This window comes from Penicillium bovifimosum (genome assembly GCF_028826915.1).
Source record: "Penicillium bovifimosum strain IBT 22155 chromosome Unknown utg000006l_segment0_segment0, whole genome shotgun sequence".
Taxonomy (NCBI): Eukaryota; Fungi; Ascomycota; class Eurotiomycetes; order Eurotiales; family Aspergillaceae; genus Penicillium; species Penicillium bovifimosum.
The window spans coordinates 3,253,077-3,272,959 of record NW_026622715.1 but is presented as its reverse complement, the minus strand read 5'-3'; the positions used below and the strand labels follow the sequence as shown (position 1 = coordinate 3,272,959).

At 50.1% G+C, this 19,883-nt stretch overlaps 8 protein-coding genes across 8 annotated transcripts; 3 read left to right on the top strand and 5 right to left on the bottom strand.

Annotated features, from left to right (window-relative positions):
• Positions 1-165: 165 nt before the first annotated feature.
• On the bottom strand, positions 166-733 carry N7515_008896 (trafficking protein particle complex subunit 4; the record flags this gene model as incomplete). The annotated part of the gene is made up of 2 exons (XM_056669640.1): positions 166-535; positions 612-733. Coding segments are annotated over 2 exons (492 nt in total), but the record flags the coding sequence as incomplete, so codon positions are not given.
• A 773-nt stretch (positions 734-1,506) lies between these two features.
• Positions 1,507-3,495, top strand: N7515_008895 (MDR family MFS transporter; the record flags this gene model as incomplete). The annotated part of the gene is made up of 5 exons (XM_056669639.1): positions 1,507-1,663; positions 1,715-2,026; positions 2,086-2,606; positions 2,660-3,238; positions 3,307-3,495. 5 exons carry the CDS (start codon positions 1,507-1,509, stop codon positions 3,493-3,495), a joined length of 1,758 nt encoding a protein of 585 aa, XP_056519469.1.
• Positions 3,496-3,950: 455 nt separating this feature from the next.
• N7515_008894 (alpha-L-arabinofuranosidase A) lies at positions 3,951-6,250 on the bottom strand (the record flags this gene model as incomplete). The annotated part of the gene is made up of 8 exons (XM_056669638.1): positions 3,951-4,298; positions 4,359-4,466; positions 4,523-4,677; positions 4,727-5,146; positions 5,201-5,390; positions 5,451-5,567; positions 5,621-6,070; positions 6,131-6,250. 8 exons carry the CDS (start codon positions 6,248-6,250, stop codon positions 3,951-3,953), a joined length of 1,908 nt encoding a protein of 635 aa, XP_056519468.1.
• Positions 6,251-7,868: 1,618 nt separating this feature from the next.
• N7515_008893 (uncharacterized protein) lies at positions 7,869-8,249 on the bottom strand (the record flags this gene model as incomplete). The annotated part of the gene is made up of 2 exons (XM_056669637.1): positions 7,869-8,034; positions 8,206-8,249. 2 exons carry the CDS (start codon positions 8,247-8,249, stop codon positions 7,869-7,871), a joined length of 210 nt encoding a protein of 69 aa, XP_056519467.1.
• A 974-nt stretch (positions 8,250-9,223) lies between these two features.
• N7515_008892 (uncharacterized protein) lies at positions 9,224-10,252 on the top strand (the record flags this gene model as incomplete). Its single annotated transcript, XM_056669636.1, has 1 exon — positions 9,224-10,252. The coding sequence occupies one exon, from the start codon at positions 9,224-9,226 to the stop codon at positions 10,250-10,252; it is 1,029 nt and encodes a 342-aa protein (XP_056519466.1).
• Positions 10,253-10,734: 482 nt separating this feature from the next.
• N7515_008891 (uncharacterized protein) lies at positions 10,735-12,711 on the bottom strand (the record flags this gene model as incomplete). The annotated part of the gene is made up of 2 exons (XM_056669635.1): positions 10,735-12,330; positions 12,442-12,711. 2 exons carry the CDS (start codon positions 12,709-12,711, stop codon positions 10,735-10,737), a joined length of 1,866 nt encoding a protein of 621 aa, XP_056519465.1.
• Positions 12,712-16,776: 4,065 nt separating this feature from the next.
• On the top strand, positions 16,777-17,935 carry N7515_008890 (uncharacterized protein; the record flags this gene model as incomplete). The annotated part of the gene is made up of 2 exons (XM_056669634.1): positions 16,777-16,992; positions 17,072-17,935. 2 exons carry the CDS (start codon positions 16,777-16,779, stop codon positions 17,933-17,935), a joined length of 1,080 nt encoding a protein of 359 aa, XP_056519464.1.
• A 299-nt stretch (positions 17,936-18,234) lies between these two features.
• Positions 18,235-19,188, bottom strand: N7515_008889 (ribulose-phosphate 3-epimerase RPE1; the record flags this gene model as incomplete). The annotated part of the gene is made up of 3 exons (XM_056669633.1): positions 18,235-18,504; positions 18,616-18,867; positions 18,946-19,188. 3 exons carry the CDS (start codon positions 19,186-19,188, stop codon positions 18,235-18,237), a joined length of 765 nt encoding a protein of 254 aa, XP_056519463.1.
• Between the last annotated feature and the right edge of the window lie 695 nt (positions 19,189-19,883).

Below are 19,883 nucleotides of genomic sequence, written 5' to 3'. Positions count from 1 at the left end.
ACCCTTCGGGTACGTTTCTTCAGTGTGCCAGGGAAATATATTATGTGATTTTGGTATTATACGAGTCGGAGTGATCTCCGGATCCAAGTACACAAAACGTATCTAGTTCGTAAAGTCATGATGTCTATCCTCTTTCCGTGCGAGTGGGCTCATTGCCGTTCGAGGCTACGTTCTCCCTCTCAACCATGCCCCGAGATGCCGATCGAAGGCCTCACATCGCACCGGCATCTCCATCTGATAGAATGGGTTCTTCATGACGAAGTCCGCATAAAGCTCGTAAATCTTCTGCACGATGGTGTCCACATTGCCGGTCATGGGATCCGTGAACAGGAGGAACTTTGTGCCCGTCAAGGTCTGGAAACACGTCAATCGAAACTTGTCGGTCTCGAGGTAGTCCAGGCCTGAGACAGGAACGCCGGGGTTGGGATAGGAGAACCCGGACGCGGGTGCGACGGTACTCGGCGTAGAGGTGCCAGGGGTAGCCGGCTGAGAGATGGGAATTTTCGGTGTGATAGAGCGAGTGATAGCGTGGACACTGGAAGAAACAAGAAACTGTTAGATAGTGGTGGCAAAGGGCTTCGGATCTGGAAATCCGCCAACGCGTTCCTTACCCGTGGAAGGTGCCCGCTAGAACGAGGTAATCATTTGTCGAGAGCTTGCGCAGGCCAGCCTGAAACTCGCGCTGGTAGATGAGACCACCTGCTTTGTTGATGATGATCAGGGAAAAGACGGCCCTGTTCGAGGCATGTTAGTTGCTGTGTGGTTCATTGCGTGTATGGGGCGTACATGATGAGCTGGACCGGAGTAGCCGGAGATGTGAACGAGTGCTATTGAGATCGCATGCCTCACGAGTAAATGGTGGATTGGTTCCTGGAAGGTTGTTCCTGTCAAGATATTGTTTGGAGTTGAATTAGGAGTTGTATTCGCGCCGAGTTATTAAGCGGGGATACGCCGCCCCGGAGAACAACATCTCGGCCCGTGGATATATTGAAGAGCTCCATACACACAGCAACCTAACTTCTATGATCCAATATCTAAGGTCTGTGTATGGATAGGAGCCCATATCTTAGCTCTTCAAAGAGTTAAGAGACCAACACATGCAGCGAGACCTAGCGAGACCTAGAAGCATCCAAAAAGGTCTAAGCTATTGAACCTCCAGAATATACCACCTTGTAAGTAGTTATGGCTGGAATAGTTACGGCATTCGCTTCGATAATATCACCATGTCCAACCAATTGCCAGTACTTCATGGTAGAGTGGCTAACCCTAGGGCCTGGCCGAGACTACCCTGTGATAGGGGGACGGACCACTTAAGCCTAAGGTGACTTAACCCCATTTGCTTAACTGGCTACGTAGTAGTGGGACTCGGGGATAATCCTCTCTCGTTGCCCTATTGAGAGCCCGCTCTCTTGTCTCCACGACTCTTGTCTCCACGGGACCCCATTATCCCACTCGAAAACTCATCACATTTGTACCTAAACTTCATCTCCATCAGAACTGAGAACAATGGCCTCGCAAAATGAGCGTACCTCCGAGCTCACTGACGAGGAAGTCGAGAGACAGTCCGAACTTCAAGATTCCACTGAAGAGCTACCTTTGTTGCCGTCGGATCCAATTCCTTCAACCTGGAGCCCGCCGCCAGGATTCACCTTGATTCAAATTGGTGAGTTGGTTGAAGCATACATGATCTGAGCCAAAGAATTGACAGTATCAGCGATCATGGCCAATGTGTTCCTGGGCGGTTTTGATGGCACAATCACGGCCTCAACCTATGCCGTGATCAGCTCCGAATTCAATGCCGCCAACACTGCTTCGTGGTTGACTACCTCGTACTTGATCACGAGCACGGCGTTCCAACCTCTCTATGGTCGATTCTCCGATCTCCTCGGTCGGCGCGCTTGTTTCTTCACTGCCAGCATCACCTTCATGGCTGGTTGCTTGGGATGTGCATTGGCCCGCGACGTAGTCTTTTTGAATCTCATGCGCGCCTTGACGGGAATTGGAGGTGGCGGATTGATGACGATGGGTAAGTCATTGATCCTTTCGAGTCAAGTCTCAAGAATATCAACTGTTAACCTTTACCAGCAACCATCATCAATTCCGATTTGATCCCTTTCCGCCAACGTGGTATGTACCAGGCCATTCAAAACGTCTCGTACGGCTTTGGCGGCATCTGTGGTGCATCTTTCGGTGGTTCCATTGTGGACTCAATCGGCTGGCGCTGGTGCTTCCTCCTGCAGGTTCCAGTTTCCTTGTTCGCCTTGGTCATGGGCTATTTAGTCTTGAAATTTCCAGCCAACGCTGCTAGTACACTCGATCAGCCGAGACGGAGCATTTGGCACCAGATCGATTTGCTGGGCGCATGCCTGCTCATTCTGGCTCTCTCGGCCCAACTTGTGGGACTGAGCCTGGGCGGAAACCTCCTCCCTTGGACTCATGTTTGGGTTATTCTGCCCTTGATGTCTAGTGTGGTTCTTGTGGGTGCGTTTGTCGCCGTCGAAGCGACAACCACTGCGGTGCCTTTGATTCCATTGAAGATGTTACGTGGACAGCTCGCCATATCTACACAGATCGCCAATGTCTTCGTGGGAATGGCAGCATACGCGGTAAGCGTGTGTTTTAAACTGTGTGAATATCCTAACTGACATGATCCATTCAGTTCCTCTTCACTCTGCCTCTCATGTTCCAGGTGATTCTCCTCGACTCACCTAGCAAGGCTGGCAGTCGACTGGTAATACCATGTCTATTCACCCCGTTAGGTGGTCTCATAGCCGGGATTGTCATGTCACGCTGGGGAAAGCTGGCCTACCTTGTACGCACCGGTGCGGTTCTGATGTTTATCGGTAACCTCCTCGTCGCGCTGCTCCGCTTCGATGACTCGCAATGGAAATATTTCGTCTTTGTGATTCCCGCCAACTTGGGTCAGGGGATAGTGTACCCAGGTCTCCTATTCACATTCTTGGCAGCCTTCGACCATGCCGGTAAGCTGCTTTCCCCGCCCATCTCTGCTTTCCGACGCCAGCTGTATCCCTGGAATTTATACACCACCAAGGCTATCAAGCTCACTCTGTTAACCGTAACCGTGCCGTGTACAGACCACGCCGTCTCCGCTTCGACCGTCTACCTCGTCCGTTCACTCGGCACCGTTTGGGGAGTCGCTGTGACCTCCACTATCATGCAGAATACATTGAACTCAGGCCTCGGGGAGGCCTTGAGTGGAATACCAGACAAATGGAAAGTACACTTCCTTCGCTCGACGAGCCACTGGGCAGGCCTTGCTGACCAACGACTTCCCTTCTTCATTAGTTGATTGACGAAATTCGCCATTCGGTCTCCGCTATTTATGATCTTCCCCCCGACGTACAAATGGCCGCTAGGCTGGTGTACTACCGCGGCATCCGACTCTCCTTCATCGCATCTGCGCTCTTTGCGCTCGCCGCGACGGTCGCCGCACTGTTCACCCGTGGAAAGGGACTGGAGCGAGCGGGCAAGTAAGGAAACACAGCTTTGCACTTTGCTCCAACCTTACGATGGAGGTGGACGGGTCGCGTTGTCGGTGAGGTTAGCCTCAGCTCCGCGCCGGCCTGAGGGCGCAGTAGATTTTTGACGTGATTTTCAATCCTTTTGGGTACATGAGAATCACCTTTGCTGGGGAGAGAAGGTGATAACGCGGGAGGTAGATATATCGACCTGATCAGCAGGTTCAGGTCTGGCTGCTGTATGCGAGAGATGGTAGATTTCTCATTGATTTAGCTGTTGCGAGTCAAGGAGGAAGAACTGCTGAGGAATGATCAAGTTCAGTTTAATCCATTTAGTGACCTACTAGATTACTTACGCATACTGCGCTACGACCTAGGGCAGCCCGCACTGACTGTATGACTGTCGGTATCTCATTCTTGTACTACTATGTATATGCATGCAGTATGCTAATGAGCACTATAAACAATGCTTCAGTTTGTAGTAAGAACCGCAATACTCAAGTTAGGCAATTTGAAAGAGAACTCTCCCTTTTTGCCCGCCTTGATCTTAGTGGTCTTGCTATTGACCATGTTCTCGCCACCAACCTCGTTCATATCAAATGGATCAGCCGCCGTCAAGATGGTCAAGTCGGCCTTGGTTCCACGACCGACACCCTCAAAGGTCAGCGAGACTGGCACTTCAGCTGTGCTGTTGTATACTGCCGCCTTGAAAATGTGCGAATCGGTCTTCTTGTCAACACCGGTCACGTAGTATAGAGGACCGAAATCGTCAGAAGAAGTGGCTGGGAGGGTGTTGGTCATGTGGTTGTGGTTGAACAGCTGCATTCCAGTTAGTTAGCATTGGGAGATGCACTTGGACAAGGTTAAGGAGTAACCTACGCTGTACAGATGCCATGAGGTTGAGCGAGCCGTCTCCTCAGGGTTGGAATTGAAGGAAAGCAAGGTTGGGGACCACTGGTAGCTATCCAAGTTCATCAAGAAAGGAGCCTATAGATCTGTATTAGTAGTTATCTTCTGATAAGCTGAATACCTGGTAAACTCACATAGGTAGTTCCAATAATCTTATCAGCGTTGCGCTCTGCGCCCAGAAGGAACACAGCCTCGGAAACGGTGCCAATCCACCAAGGATACAGAGAGAAGTTCTTGTCATCCCAGTTGATACCAACTCCATTGTTGGGCTCGGTAGCAGCAATCTCACCTTGACGCATGTTAGTGTATACCCTTTGCAGTTCCCTCAAACAACTTACCAAGCAAGATAGGCTGGTCCGGTCTGAAATTATCGAACATGTTGAACTGCTTGACCATGTTATCTGGGACATCATACAGGTGATAATCCCCACCGGCCTTTCCGGGGATGGTCATATCGATGGTAGAAGCAAGCACCTGAATATCAGGATACTTCGCCGAGATAGCATCGTAGAATGCCTGGAAACGGTATGCCTTGTACGAGTCCAAACCATCGCTCAGGTTATCCTCGTTTCCGACCTCGACATAGCGGATTTTCCATGGCTTTGGGTGTCCAAGCTTGGCGCGCAGTGCACCGTACTCGGTGTGCACAGATCCAGTCAAGAACTCGATCTCATTCAGAGCATCCTGAACATAGAAATCAAGCTCTTCCTCAGGAACAACTTCTCCGCTCAAAGAAAGTCCGGACCAAACCGCCAAAACTACGTAGATACCGTCAGCTGAGTTTATTATTCAATGGTAGGAGATGCACTTACTAGGCTCCATGTTAAGGTCGTCGCACCATTCCATATACTCGATCAAGCCAATTCCAGAGGTTTCCTCATATAGCCATGCGGTTGCACGGCCAGGGCGGTCTTTGAGAGGCCCAATGGTCTCGTTCCACTTCCAGCGACCCTCAATAGTCTGACCCTCGAGGTTGCTTCCTCCAGGGAAACGGAGGAATTTCTGCGTGTCCGATTAGATTGAGCTTCAGGATTTATCGAGATACGCCAGGTATGAACTTACAGGACCCAGATCAGCCAAGGCTTGCATTAAATCCTTGCGCATGCCGTTGGGGCGATCGTTCCATGTGGGCGGGAATAAGCTAATCAGATTGAAGTCTAGCGAGCCATCTGATGCTTTCTATCGAAGGGAATTAGCCTGACCGCATATCAAATTCAGTGTGGAAGACCTACCGAGGCATCGAATGTCAATGAAAAGGTATTATTGGTATTCGCAGCCTTCTTCTTCGGGAACAGGACAAACTCATGTTGCACCCACTCATGCGCATTGCCTTTTGAAGGAACCTTGGTACTAGCCAGGACCTTGCCGGTGGATGATAGAAGGGAGGCTGTGAAGGTGCCATGGTAAGAGCCTTTCACGTAGAAGGATCCGGTATACTTTTGAGGGCGAACGTCAATTCCCCAGAAGCCCGCATTGACAAGTCCGACTGTACCCTTACCCTTGACGTTGACTGACGTCGGCAGGGCAGTTGAGAGCGGATCAGAGAGGTTTTTCAGAGACAGGCTCGAGTGTCCCACCCCAGACCAGGCATCGAGGGATGAGGGATACATTTCGCTACCCTGGAAGGCTCTGTTGCGGATCAACTCAGCGTAGAGACCTCCGTCACCACAGTGGTTGATTTCCTGGGCATTGGATTAGATGCAACACACTCAACACACTTAATCCAAAGAGGCTCGCCATACCTCTTCCATTGCGCCATATTGCAGATTGGTAGTGACATTGCCGCCTGATTTTGCCACCGATATGGTGACAGCTGCACCATATGATGCCAAAAGCGGCAGAAGAAGGTATTTTCGCAGCATTTTGTATAGCTGTGTGCCCCAAAAGTGGCAGTTCCAACTATACAATACTTTGTGATGCACGTTAGTTTGGATAGCAAGCTGTACGGGTATTTATATGCAGGACCCTTAAGTCCAGAAAAGAGTTCCAAGCCGGTTAATTCGTCCTGCTCCTCCTCGTGTTGCAATTGACCCGGACGTTTGAAGGTACATCCGGGGTACAGGAAGGTGCCTAGATCTTTCCGCTAGTCCAAGGCTATTTCTGCGGAGAAGCGATGTCATGCTGGCAAAGGACTCCCATTTAGGCAAAACTCCATGAGGAGTGCATGCGCTAAGTCTCTTAGAGTATCCCTCTAGTAAACATCGGGACAACGTCGGCACAATCGAGGCTGACTTCAGCTTCTGTCTTGCATGAGGTCATGCACCCCAGGGGCAGCTTTACCTTGTCCATACTCGCTTGGTTGTCAAGAGGCATCCTCTTGTCATTGATGGACTGATGGACGCCTTGGGGAATGTGGCTGGTGAATTGTGGTTGTCGGGTAATTCAATTCCCCTTTCTCCGCTTAAACCGCTTGTGCAGATCCTCCACTTTCCGGGGTATATCCGGGATAATGGAATCTTGGCGAGATGAAAATGATCGAAGGTCTAGCTTTGTGATGCTCGCAGTTCGACATAGTATGACCACTGTTCCAGGCTCTTGTCTCCAAGGCTGCTGCTGATTTATCAAGTACTTGTCCCATCGACATCTGACGTGCAGGGTGTCTGTGCAAACGAAGACTTTGGACGGCGTTTACCATCATTCATCGGGTCAGTCGGTGACAAACCAGCACGAGTGGTCACAATCTCAATCGCTTGAGTCTTCTGTTGTCATGTCGCGAGATGATGTTTGGCCAATCGAGTGGAACATCATTGAGCTTCTGATTCAAGGAAGTCACACAGATCACATTGAGAAGTTGACTGCTTCGCTCTGAATTGAGTTGCATCATGAGATCCTGCAATATCAGCAGGCTTGACAGCCCTGGAGGCCTCTCATGCCGCCGCCATCTAAAGATCGAAGGCCCAGATATTGGTGTCAAGTGGGCGTCCAATGTTATCTGCCGAAGCCATAACAGCGCTAATAATTACCGGGATCTGCTACCTTAGCAGGTGATTGATAACAACGATGAATTGTGGAACACAAAATAATGTACATCGGTCATTTTGTGCATAAGCAAATCCCTAGGAGGCGTCTTGATGTCGGATGAACAAAAGCAGACGAACACCCGTCTTACCAGACAAGAGGAAATACAGTTACGGCAAGCTGATCATATTAAAAAATGCAATGAACAATATTGGAGCTAGCACTCAGGCAGCTTCGCCGAAGAAAACAAAGGCTCAGTGTGATGGAGACGAAAGAAAATATCGCAGTCCAATGATGCGATGGTCTGCCCTGAAAGGCTGCAGGGCATAACGAGAGATTCCAACGCCAACAGGAAGAAAGGCATCGTCGTTGTCATAGATGAGGGAGCTTAACAGCATACGTCACAGCATTCGGCGCAGCATTCGCAGCCCTCTTCACATACGAAGCAACAACACAGGACAGCCAGACTAGAAATCAGAGCTCCGGTTAGCACTGTTCAAATTATCCAAATTTATATGAGTCTTACCAACTGGCCAGACATCCCTTATCACTGCTCTTTTGCTCTGGCGGTGGCGCTTGTTGGTATTGCGGTGCACCAGGTTGCTGGTATTGCGGGCCGGGGGGATACTGAGGAGCGTAGCCCTGGTTGTAGCCAGGCTGCTCATAGCCCGGCTGGGGTGGGTAGTATCTGCATTGAGAAATCAATCAGCGCTAGGTCCAAACACTGAACAGGATATGAGCACGCCAGGGGGCAGGCTATGACTCCCTCGGTCGGAAATTTTGCACAGCTCAAGATCGGCGGGATAAGTCCAATGGGATTGTCGAAATTGCAAGTAGACCTGATCACGATATGACTTACGCCTGTTGGGGAGGTCCCGGTGGATATCCTTGCTGATAGGACATTGCGGCGATAGGGTACCTAATAGGATCGAACAAATTAGCGATGTGTCCACCAAAATGATAGGGCCTCGCGACGCTGGATATGAGAGTAGAGCGAACAGTGGATCGGCCGCCACAGTGGTAAAATCCACGTACCTGGGACAGCGCGAAGAGGAAGATTGGGTGGAATGAGGGGAGGCTGTAACAAGCGAAAAGGGTGAGCAAGCGAAGTGAAGAAAATCGGATGAGGATGAGTGAAGATTTGATGAAGTTCAGAGGGTCAGAGAAGAGGGAAAGGAGGGTTAGGTAACTCACTTCAAGGTTGTATCGCAGATGAGAAGGAAATCGTTACGGGTACTTGAAGGTACTTTCCTTGTCTCCCGAAAGGAGAGTCCGTTCGCCAAGAACACAGGGCTGAGGTACCCTCCGAAGTACCTTTTTCTGCCTCTCCCCCTTTCCCCTACTTCTCCACCCGGACCGAATCTGTTGATAAACATTGCCCATCCATCTTTATTGTTTATGCCTAAATTACTGTCTACGTAACTTCAAGGCCTAACAACTCGGGTCTATATACAAAATAAGCTAAAATATCCGTTGCGAGGCCTCTGAGTATCTCAGAATAGTGTCGTACATGTACGTATTGGATACCTAGACCGGAGTATTAAGTGGCCCCTGTGAGGATTCTCTAGCCACAATTCGCCAGCCCTATCACAGACTAACGCAGTAAGCCACACCGCGCGTTTTGTCGGATGTATCCTATTGGTCAGTAGATCGCCACTCGGTCATCAAAACCCCACATAACAAGGCGGTCAGCCACTCATGATCATTTAGCGCGAGCTTGACCGCCTGTAGGTATTGTTGCTGCCTAGGCAGTACCCGGTACGCGGTTTGCCATACCATGGAACACCCTAAGGCTTGTACCTGTCACTACCGTGGTATTCACTTTCAAACCTCTCTCATTTTCATCTCTATCAACACACATTCTCTGTTTTCCAACCATGGGTAGACTTCGCTATACATTGGGGCCATTTCGGTCCAGTATACATGACAAGGACTCCCAACTAAATGTTTTTGTCTCCAACAAACATTTCCAAATCGAATTGAAAGCCGCAAACTTTGAGAAGTCACCGACACTTCTGGCCGATTACCTCCAGTATCTTGAACATTTAGAACCTGATTATCTGCCTGAATCAGATGAAGAACTTGACTCGGACCCTCTTGAAGAGCTGGCTGAATGGGCATTGGAATGTTTTCTCCCGATCCTTCGAGGGATTCCACCTTTGGATATACACCGGAAATACACTCTCCATGATTGTCTATTTCCAGAAGTTTTCCATTACTCACTAGGTGTCCATCAGGACAAGTTGTCACCTATCTTCCTTGACAAGGTTGGAGAGAAGCGGTTTCTCGGCGCTCTTCTCCCAGAGCAACTGGATTATTCTACATTCCCAATTTATCGCTCTGATCAAATCGAAATTTCAATACCAGATGAGAGCAATAGCTTGCCAGCGGTTCCGCGAAAAGTATACATCCAGGAGCAACATAACCAAGTCGCTTTCTTGAAATCAGTGAGCGCCGGGGATGTGAACAGCACATGCAGAGAACTCAGCGCATACACAAAAATACAATCGGCCTTATTTTCCAAGCCTATCTACGCAAGTCGGCTACTTGGAATTGTTCGTATTCCTTCCTCGGGCCGAATTGTCGGTCTACTTCTCTCATATATTGAGTTTAAGGATAATACAAGTGATTATACAACCTTGCTTTGTGTGGGAAAAGGCCCCCAATATGTCTCAATGAGGCAGAAATGGCTAAGCCAGATCACCCAGTCTATAGAGGGGCTCCATGCGTGTGGTGCTGTCTGGGGAGATGCCAAACCTGATAATGTTCTGATAGATACGCAATTGGATGCGTATCTTATTGATTTTGGTGGAGGCTACACCAGGGGCTGGGTGGATAAGGAATTAGCAAATACCGCTGAAGGCGATCTCCAAGGTCTGAAAAGAATCTCCGAGTTTCTTGAATAACTCGTTCCATGTCCGCCTGTCTATGTGTTTTAGTGATGCTATTTCTATTCTTCCCCAATCGGGTTAGCGTGGCAGAATTCTGACAATTCGGCAGAATCATAGGCGGTGGTCTGAGGTAAACGTAGGCTACCAACTAACACTGTGTACAAGGCTGAATACGCACTACTTATTGCAACGTTGTGGCACATGTTCATTAATCATTATTACACGCAAATACCAGTTCGAGCTTCTCACTGTCAGTACTGGTCCGCGAGATTAATCTCTACCGAACGCCCTTATCCTAGGTCCCAACCCCAAAGTATCGCCAAAGAAACAAGATAGATCCAAATCCAAGGGATGTCGCAAGTCCCCACTAACCTAGAGACTGACCTTCAACGCACAACCCAAAGTACAGTACACGATCCCGACCCAACCGAGACCTGCAACGGAAACAGACGCAAAAGAACGATGAAGAGATAAAGGGCAAAACAGACTACGATCGCTCACTTGACATACGAATCAATATCCGGCATGCAGGATGACTGCGAGTCGGAGAACGGAGATCCTGCCGACGTCTCGTCCTTCCCCGAGAGATCAACATCCAACTCGAAGTCAAACTCGAAAGGCGCTTCGGAAAAGTCAGGGAATTGGTCAGACTCCTGCAACAACGCGGACTCCACAATATAGGGAGGCTGGTCTTTGACAAAGCCACATGCAGCGACAGCGAGTTCATACCCAGGGTCTCTGGTTGGATCGCTACTGCCATCATTCCGAACCAGAACTTTGGATTTGACGTCGCCAGTCGCCTGATCGGTGATTTCCTCGGTAGCAATCATCCAATGTTTCAAGACTTCCATGGCAGGCTGGTTGCCGCCGCCCTTCCCACCGCGATTTTCGCTATCCTTGCCACGACCGCCACGGCCCCGCTCACAAGGATTGAAGTGTGTGCGACGCAGATGTGCAGCAGCATTATAATTGGCGCCGTACCGCTTGCCATTGCGACAAGCCTTGCAATTTGCAAGGAAATACTTGCCAGGCGAGATATCGTTGCAAATCCAGACCGTTCGGACGGAAGCATGCACACGCTCGATGTGGCGGCGCAGCTCGTGCTCGCCGTGGAAGCCATCCGGATGGTCTGTGCACAGATGGCAGTATGTCTTGGGTCGCGGTGGCCGCCGCACGGAGGCCTTGGGGATGGCGGCAACCTCCTTGGTTGTGCCGTCCGATGAAGCAATGCGAACCATCTTGTGAGAGTCACTTTGCGGCAAGCTGTTGCCGTGGGACTCGAGTTTTGGAGCGATGGGGCGGGTACTTTGAGCAATTTGCTCTTGGGTACGGCGTGCGGCGCGGGAGCGCAGGGTCGCCGAGTATAGACTGTCAACTGAGTCGGAGGGCTTCATGTCCACTGCATCGAATTGTGGGTAGGGGTGGGGCATAGGGTAGTGGAAGGACGTGGTTGGGGGAGCAGATGCCGAGAACTGTGGGAAGGAAAAGGGAGCAGACATTGCGGGATCTAGGTCAGGATACAAAGGAGGGGTGAAGGGGATATTATACGGCAAACCGGAGGCTGTCGTGGGCACCCACTCTGGCGATATGGAGTAGACCTGCTCTTGATAGTGGGAGGGTCCGGTGGAGTCGAAGCGGAACATGTTCATCCCGCCCACCAGGGAGTCAGTAGTTGTGCTCCTCGACATATTTGCCGCGGTTGCTGGGCCTTGCTCGGTCCAGGGGGTCGTCCGGTCAGGGTATTGGGGGAACGTCGATCCGTTTTCTCCATGATTCGCGAGTTCGAAAGTCAAGGCCGAGTCATATGGTTGATCAGAATGGTTATCCAAATACTTCGTGTATTCGGATGGCGAATATTCGTCGACATGGGGGAGAGGATGTTGGGTCGGTACTGTGCCGAATGATTGGCGTTTCTCCATCACTGCGCCAGCTTGTTGACGCCAGTAGGATCCTGGGACCTGTAGGCTCTGGGACCTCACCATGGGCGTGTGTCGGTAGGTGCCTTCTTCCGAGGGGGATGCGACATTCCGAGTGAGGTCGGGCGAAGAGGCGTGGGAGTGGTTCCGAACTAGGTCGACCGAAAGATCCGGGGTCTGTTCAATTGTCAATCCTCAATCCAAGGACGGATGGCGATCAAGAGAGGATGGCACGGGAAGAGCGGAAGAGAGAAGGAGGCGGGAGCAAGTAACCAAGGTCACACATACGGTGGCTCTCCGTTTTGCCCGAGGAAGACCAGACTCAGAATATGGCAACGTCCGTGGAGTCGTATCATGTCGTGTCCGTTTCCCGAGGCTCCCAGCGGGCTCACAGTTGGTATCCCAGTCGTTGGAGACCGGGATAAACTGGCTTAATCGTTCAACCCAGAGCTGAGTTCGTTCGGATTCCGGTAAGTGGGAGTGTTGGACCAAAAAGGCTTCGCGGTACGAGGATATAGCACTGGCGAACAGCTCGTCATCGTTCAGATGGACAGTCATGGTGGGATGGCTTCCTCGTTGCAGCGGCCAGGAAATAACTGTTTGTCAGTAATCAGTGAGGAAGGTGGGTTGTATGTCTGGGAGTAGTTAGCGGAAGTGTTGCGAGAGCCTCCGAGAGATACATACGCAGAATTAGAGCGCAATATAGACGACTTAGATGAGATTGAAGCTGATAGAGAACAGGTGCAATACAGATTATATCAATGCGATCACGATTAGGGAGGATCTGCGTGGGGGAAAGATGTAAATGTAGAATTACTGTGGGAATCAAATGATCAGACAATAATCTGACAGGTTGGGAGAAGAAGTAAATGTAGATTGGGCAGGAGAGGTATGGAGTAGATGAATTGAAAGAAGACAAAAGTTCTGATCGACGATGAAGGGCACTCTCCACAAAATGAGATACGAGAATTAGCACTTAGCAGAGTCGATTATAGACCAACGAACATGGGAGTCGATCACCGGTGACCGGTCTGGACCCTAAGAGGTTCGGGAAATGATACATTGCTGTTTTGGTTAATTTCGGTACTTCCCCCAATATTCGATCTTGGATGTATGTCCTCACAATATCGTTCTCGAGATCAGCCATCAGCCAAGTCATGTCCCCAATAGCAGACATCCGGGTGAAAGAGCCGACGATCCTGACAGCAAGATCTCGTTGGCTGAAAGGGTGCAGACGGCCGCAAAAGAAAATTAGACTAAAAGTGAGGCAGCGAACCGGATCACCGCGAAAGTGGTCCGGGCCAGCAGATGCGGCGCAGCGGCCCTGCTTACGAAGAGGTGACTTGCTACATGTCGACCATGGGGTACATAAACAAGTCACTCTCCCATTGAGAACCGAGCGCCTACAGCGGAAGCCCGAAAGAAAAAGGATTCCAGTCCACTTTCCCTTAAGTACAGCCATGCCTCAAGACCGCCCCCCCAAGGATCCATACACGGTCGGACTATGATCGCTCGGACGCCTCGAGGGCTGCCACGTCGTCTGGTGTGGCAGCCAGGATGCAGATGGCGCCCTCGTGCCCAGCGCCCAATGCCCAACGGGTGATTACTAGCAAACAGCATTGATCGCACATGGCAAGGTGGTTGTGGTATGACTATGATGTATCCAACTTCCAAGTACTTCCATCCAAGGACAAGCTGTTTATCCAGCGGAAATAGAGTGTCGTACAAGAACGGGTATATTCACGTGTACCGTGGGTCGCTCCCGCAGCAGTTCCAGGAGTTTGTTTTATGCTTGTGGCAGATCAGGAACGGCTGTCAAACATTTTCACCCCCTAGTTAGGAGTTATTACATCGAGGTTATTTCCGGTTCAATAATCGATGCAATAGTCTTGTCCAACCTTGGTTTGCCATGCACTAGTGCTGGATCAGCCCCACGTGATGGCATACCGTTAGGGACAGGGGAAATTACTGGCGCAACACTAGTCCCGAGGCTCCATGATTTTAGGTGGATCGATCTCCTGATCGGATGAGCCATATTTGCTGCTTATCGCGATGAGAATTAGTCAATCTAAGGGGTGGCGACTGCTGATATTGCTGATATTGCTGCTGTTTCAGTAGGATCGGTCAACCACGGGCAGGAGTCAGACGTCAGTTCCTCGGGCTAAGCGGCGGCAATCCCGGGGTGATGGGGAACGATACAAAGTACGTTGACCAATCTAGCAGTGAAAGAATGAGATCTTGCGAAGTGTTCCGCGCGTCGATCTCTATCTCAAGACCGAGTTTGTATGAGCAAATACCTAGGCAATCAATACTCCGTAAAGATCGTCGGACTGGGCATGTTTACACGGACAAAAGGTTCCGCCAAGGACCTGTCAATCTGGATGTAACATCCCTCCCTCCTCCCCCTGAGACAGGTCAAGTGTTTCTAGGTATTCATGATTAATACCTAAAGCTATTCTATTCCATCATACAATGAAACCTCAATTAAAGCAGTAGACGGCTGGCTGCAAGAATCGCAAGTGAGCCCGTTCTAGGCCGCCGATCTGCCAGCGTTTGATGCAATAAACTAGGCAGATAAATGTCAAAATGCAAGCTTTGATTCTAACTTTCTAGCAACACAAGTAGCGACAATGCTCGGGCTTCCAGAAAGACTTAGCGGCAGCACGCCTTGAGATCCTCAGGCATGAATATAATAGTAGGTATTTCATTCCCTCGTGTAGGGGCCGGCGGCCGGCGCATGACGGATTCGAAATCTAGTTCCAGCGGAGCATTCGAAACATCTGTTCGGGTAATAACAATCTCTTTGGCCGCTAGATGAGCCCGTAGCACTGGGCTGTTCTGGAGTTTGTTTGAGATGGTAGAGTTTTATCACGACTCTACGCTCAGGGGATCTCTAGATGTGAACAGTATGACTATATTGACTTGGTGGTCGGAATCTGAGAGTCACCCATATGCATCAGCTCGTAGGGAACCATCATTTGATAGAATACTAAAAAAAGTCAGAATACCATACTAACTACGGTATTCTGGTTTTATAGACGGCCGGCATGGGCTAGCAAGTGGGCAATGGTTATTTCATTTGATAATGCATCGCCCTCTAACTAGGTGACCTGAGAGTCCACCTGCACCCACCACTTGACAAGAGACTTACTTTGGTTGTTGACCGGATTCACTGCTTTCTGAGACGGGAGGTTGTGACAGGCCTTTCACGCAATCTAGTATGAGAAGAGATATCCGGACATACTTCGATGTTTTACTCTGTTTGATACATGTCAACAAGAGCTCAACTGGGTATAGATAGATGTCTTATAGCCGGGACGTTGACCAGTGTGCCCCTGCGTTAATGTTGAGGTAGTGCCTGCAGTGAGTGAGCTCTTGTACAGCACAGGTCACGCGTGAGGCTGCCAGAACACCAAACTTGAGACACCGTTGAGCCAGCTTCGATGATAGGCTCTGTGTGGGAGTTTGTGCGCTTACTAGAAGTTGTTTCGATGCATAGTGCTAGATTGGGCGACCTATATCAATCCAACTAAGCATTCTCCCAATTCCCAGGCCTCAGCTGATGGTAATTAGTCCCCGAGAAAGAACGGTAAACTACAAATCAAAACCGGGCGGCCTGAGGGATGCATAGAGTCAGCCGGTCCTTTTCCGGCTCGTATACTTCCATGACACTTTGTACCCATACAGCTGCGCTCCTCGGATTCGAAAAACGGGAATGCAAGAGACGCAGCCTGCTTTATTGTGCATCTTCCATGTCACGGGACAGCGCGGCCTGTCTCCCGATTGGCGATAGAATCAATATGAAGAGTCAGTGACACATTCGCGATTCGCGCAAATCTAGGTCAACTCGGACATGACTCCAAGAAAGAGCATTGAGAGCCCACGCATGGAACTTCTAGGTGATTCGACCATAAGGGAGGTTTATAAAGCAAACTGCCTTCCACCTGGCCCTAGGTAGGTATATATTGTGTGATAATCTCAGGGAACGATTTCTCATAACGCATGGATCCTGTGTTGTGAGATCAGTGCGGGTAGCCGGTAGGTATCCATAGCAGCATACATTGTGCATGGTTACAGCCCGGCGTCAATGGACGGATATGTTGTTGGGAGCGTACCATAGTAGTAGTAATTGCTCGAGAGTATACACACTTACACATGTGCACCATACATGGTTCTTTGAGATCCCCTGAAATCCAACTCCACAGTGGTAGGTCTCTTGAAGATAAAACGCCCAGAATATTCAGGAACTTCGCAGGTGGGTCTGACGTCAGGTTGCCACGCTGGGGCCCCCAGGGCCAGGGAGCTGATGACATGGAACTGGTTAGGATGTGGAGAGGACAAAGTGAGGGAAGGGATAACTTGAGGAAGATACATCATAGACCCCATTACACCCATAGGACATTGCTGATGAAGGAAAGTCCCAGTACACAGGAGATTCCAACCTGCACGTGATGCCCCACCAGCCACGTCATAATAAAACCCCAGGGGGAAATTTACTTTTCCCCTTAGAGATGTTTCAGCAAGAAGGCAAAAGCTCCCCTGAATGAATTCGAACTAGTCTCAGCGAGACCTTCACGCTTCACTCTCCACTCCCGACCTCATCACCACATACCTATCTCCAATATGTCAGACCCAACCCTTTATCTCTACACTTCCCTGACCGCGGGGTCGTCGCACATTGTCACCGCCACTGCCCGGATTGAGACGATTCTCAAAGCTAACAAGCTACCCTTCCGCGCTATCGATGTTGCCACTGATGAAGCCGCCCGCAAACTTTGGGGCCGACGCTCTAAGGGCAAGAAGCTGCCCGGGTTGGTGAAATACGGTGACATTGTGGGAGTATGTGACAGCCACCATTGCATGGGCCAGAAAGGTACTTGTGTGAGGCTATGAATCCCGCTAACGTACATATCTGCAGGATTTAGAACAGATCGAAGAATGGAATGAATTCGGAGAATTACGCATGGTGGTGAACAGCGTGCAGGACCTGGGTGGGATGCCCGCTACCAGCTACCCGGCCGATGGAGCGACCGAGAACAAACCTAAGACCGAGCCGGAACCCTCCACTCCCAAACCCTCCACTATCAAGATCCAAACACCCACCGATACAAAAACCGAAGATAAGAAGAATGACATGGCGGTGCTGGCACTGCGCCAGGCAAGCTCAGAGGCTGCCTCCAAGGCCAAGGCAAAGTCGAACGAGAGGAAAGAGCCCACGAAGGAACCAGCTTCAGAGGAACGACTTGCCAGCCGCGCACATCGCGGCTCGGTCGCTCCCGAGCTCCCCGACACCCAACCAGATTCGCCAAAGACCCCCCGACGTCCGACCTTAGTGCCAGAACAAGCCGCCGTCTCATCAGCGAACTTCCATGCGGATAATGCAGAGATGCTCGGATTGGTTGCACATCATCGCGGGTCTCGGGTGTCGACCCTCGAGGATGCGGATCAGGACAAGGCTTTGCGTGAAATAAGGCAGTCAATCCATTCCGAGGAGCCTACAGGCAACCTGGAGGCTCTGCGCAAAGAAGCTGCAGAGAAGACGAAGACCGAGACAATTGAAGAAGTGCCAAGCCCGACTGGGGATGATGTGGCCGTCGAGAATAAGGAGGAGCTCATGGAACCCAACGAGCCGGAGGGCACTGCTATTGCGGAGGTGATTGCGAAATCTGTGGAGCCAGGAGAAATCAAGGCAGAACTCGCGAAGGAGGCCCACGAGGTTAAGAGCCCGGGCGACGAGAAGGATGGCTCCAAGGCAGGGCAGGTTCCCAAGTCCGCAGAGTAGGCAAGAAAGCCCCCATGGAGAAAGGAAGTTGCTGGTCATGGATGAACCTGATGATAATGACATCTGTACATCAATAATTTCTCATAGTCATAATTCACTTCCCTTTTCATCCATGTGTGTTGGCTACAGTAAATGTAAATAGTTTTAAATTTCGAAATTCTATTCGTGAAAACTCGTGCAGATGCGATTCATAAATCGTAATCAATGAATAATAAAGAATCTAACGGAAAAAAAGTACCTCCCTGTGAGAAACAAATCGACACCCTGAACCCTCTTTTTGTGTGCCATATATAGTCTGTTCATTTCTCCGCTCCGCGACGCTTCTCGACCGCCTCGCGCAACTTCGCAATGACGTCGCCGGGATCCTGGGCACCGAAGACTGCTGAACCCGCAACAATCACATTGGCGCCTGCATCAGCAGCCTGGTCGATGGTGCCCAGACCAAGTCCTCCATCAACTTCGATATTAAGATCGGGGAACCGTTTGCGCAGGGCGGCGACCTTGGGAAGCTCCGAGGCCATGAACTTTTGCCCTCCGAAACCGGGGTGTACAGTCATGACAAGGACCATCTGTGAAACGGAGTCAGTACAATAGAATCAAGAATGCGACTGTGGCTGCGGAAGAAAGAAAAAGGGTAGGGACAAGATAAGAAATATATCGCAAAGAATGCCAGGACTCACATCAGGTCGTTCCGCGGGATCCTCGCTCTCAATAATGTCCCACAATACATCAACGGGTGTATCCGGCTTAATCGCAATACCAGCCTGCATACCCTCCTCATGAATATAGCGAATCAATTGCTTAGGGCTGGTGCGAGCAGTAGTCTCTTTATCGGTAGGGTCGGTAGCAGCGACGGAGGAAACAGCCGCCTCGTAGTGGAAGCAGTAGAGATCGCAACCAGCCTTCTTGAACTCGTGAACCCATTTGTGGGGCTACAATCAAGCAAAAGAAAAGTGTCAGCAGTGAGCGCGCAACGTTCCGGAGTCGCGCGGGTCAGAGGCCTCACTCACCTCCATAATCATCATGTGGCAATCGAAAGTTCCACGACCGCAGGGTTCCGAGGGGCGGTCGACGCAGCCACGAATTTGGGAGACGACAGGACATCCGATGGTCATATTTGGTACGAAATGGCCGTCCATAATGTCGACGTGAAGCCAGTCGGCACCTTGCTCCATCTTCTTGGAGCAGTCATGGCCTAGATCAGCGAAGTTGGCGCTGAGAATGGAAGGGGCGATAATGGCAGGTGGTGCCATGGTGTGTATGTTGGGAGGTTAGGTGTGCGGGGGTAAAAAAGAGAAATTGGAGAAGAGTATGGAGGGGGAGCCGGGGAGGGGGGTATAAAAAGAATCCTACAATAATTATAGAGCTTGAAGCTTCTATTAACATCAGTGGCGAAGAGTGGATAACTCTCGCCTTGTTGGGTTCACCGTAGAACAAGAAATGTTTAACAAGATCCAATGCTGATCATTGGTGGCTTATTAGATTCAATAGATTGCATACATATTGTATTTATATTCATTTTTTTAGTTATTTCATTCGAATCATTCTAGAAGCCCATTTAAACCCTCAAACGTCCAAAGTTCCCCCAACAAAGTCGATGATGCAAATAGACGATAAGGGTTCTGACTCTCACGTGTCGTCGATCTATGAAGATTGTATCCACACCAACGTGTATGCCCAACGCATCCAACGCACGGGATGAGCGCAGACCGAATGACCTCGATATGTTCCTGGATGGCCTATCTTGGTAATCCCGAGAGGAAAATGTCGTTCAGTCTGGTGACCTCTATATGACAGGGATTTCGTTGAGTTTAGTCTCAGATCAGTTAGGCCCTGGAAGTATGAGCTTCAGCCAATTACGGAGCTCTACATTCGATGATCCCGGTCTTAGGAGGCTTAGCATTTTATCTTTGATCTTTGAGATTTCTACACCTTTGACTACTCTTTA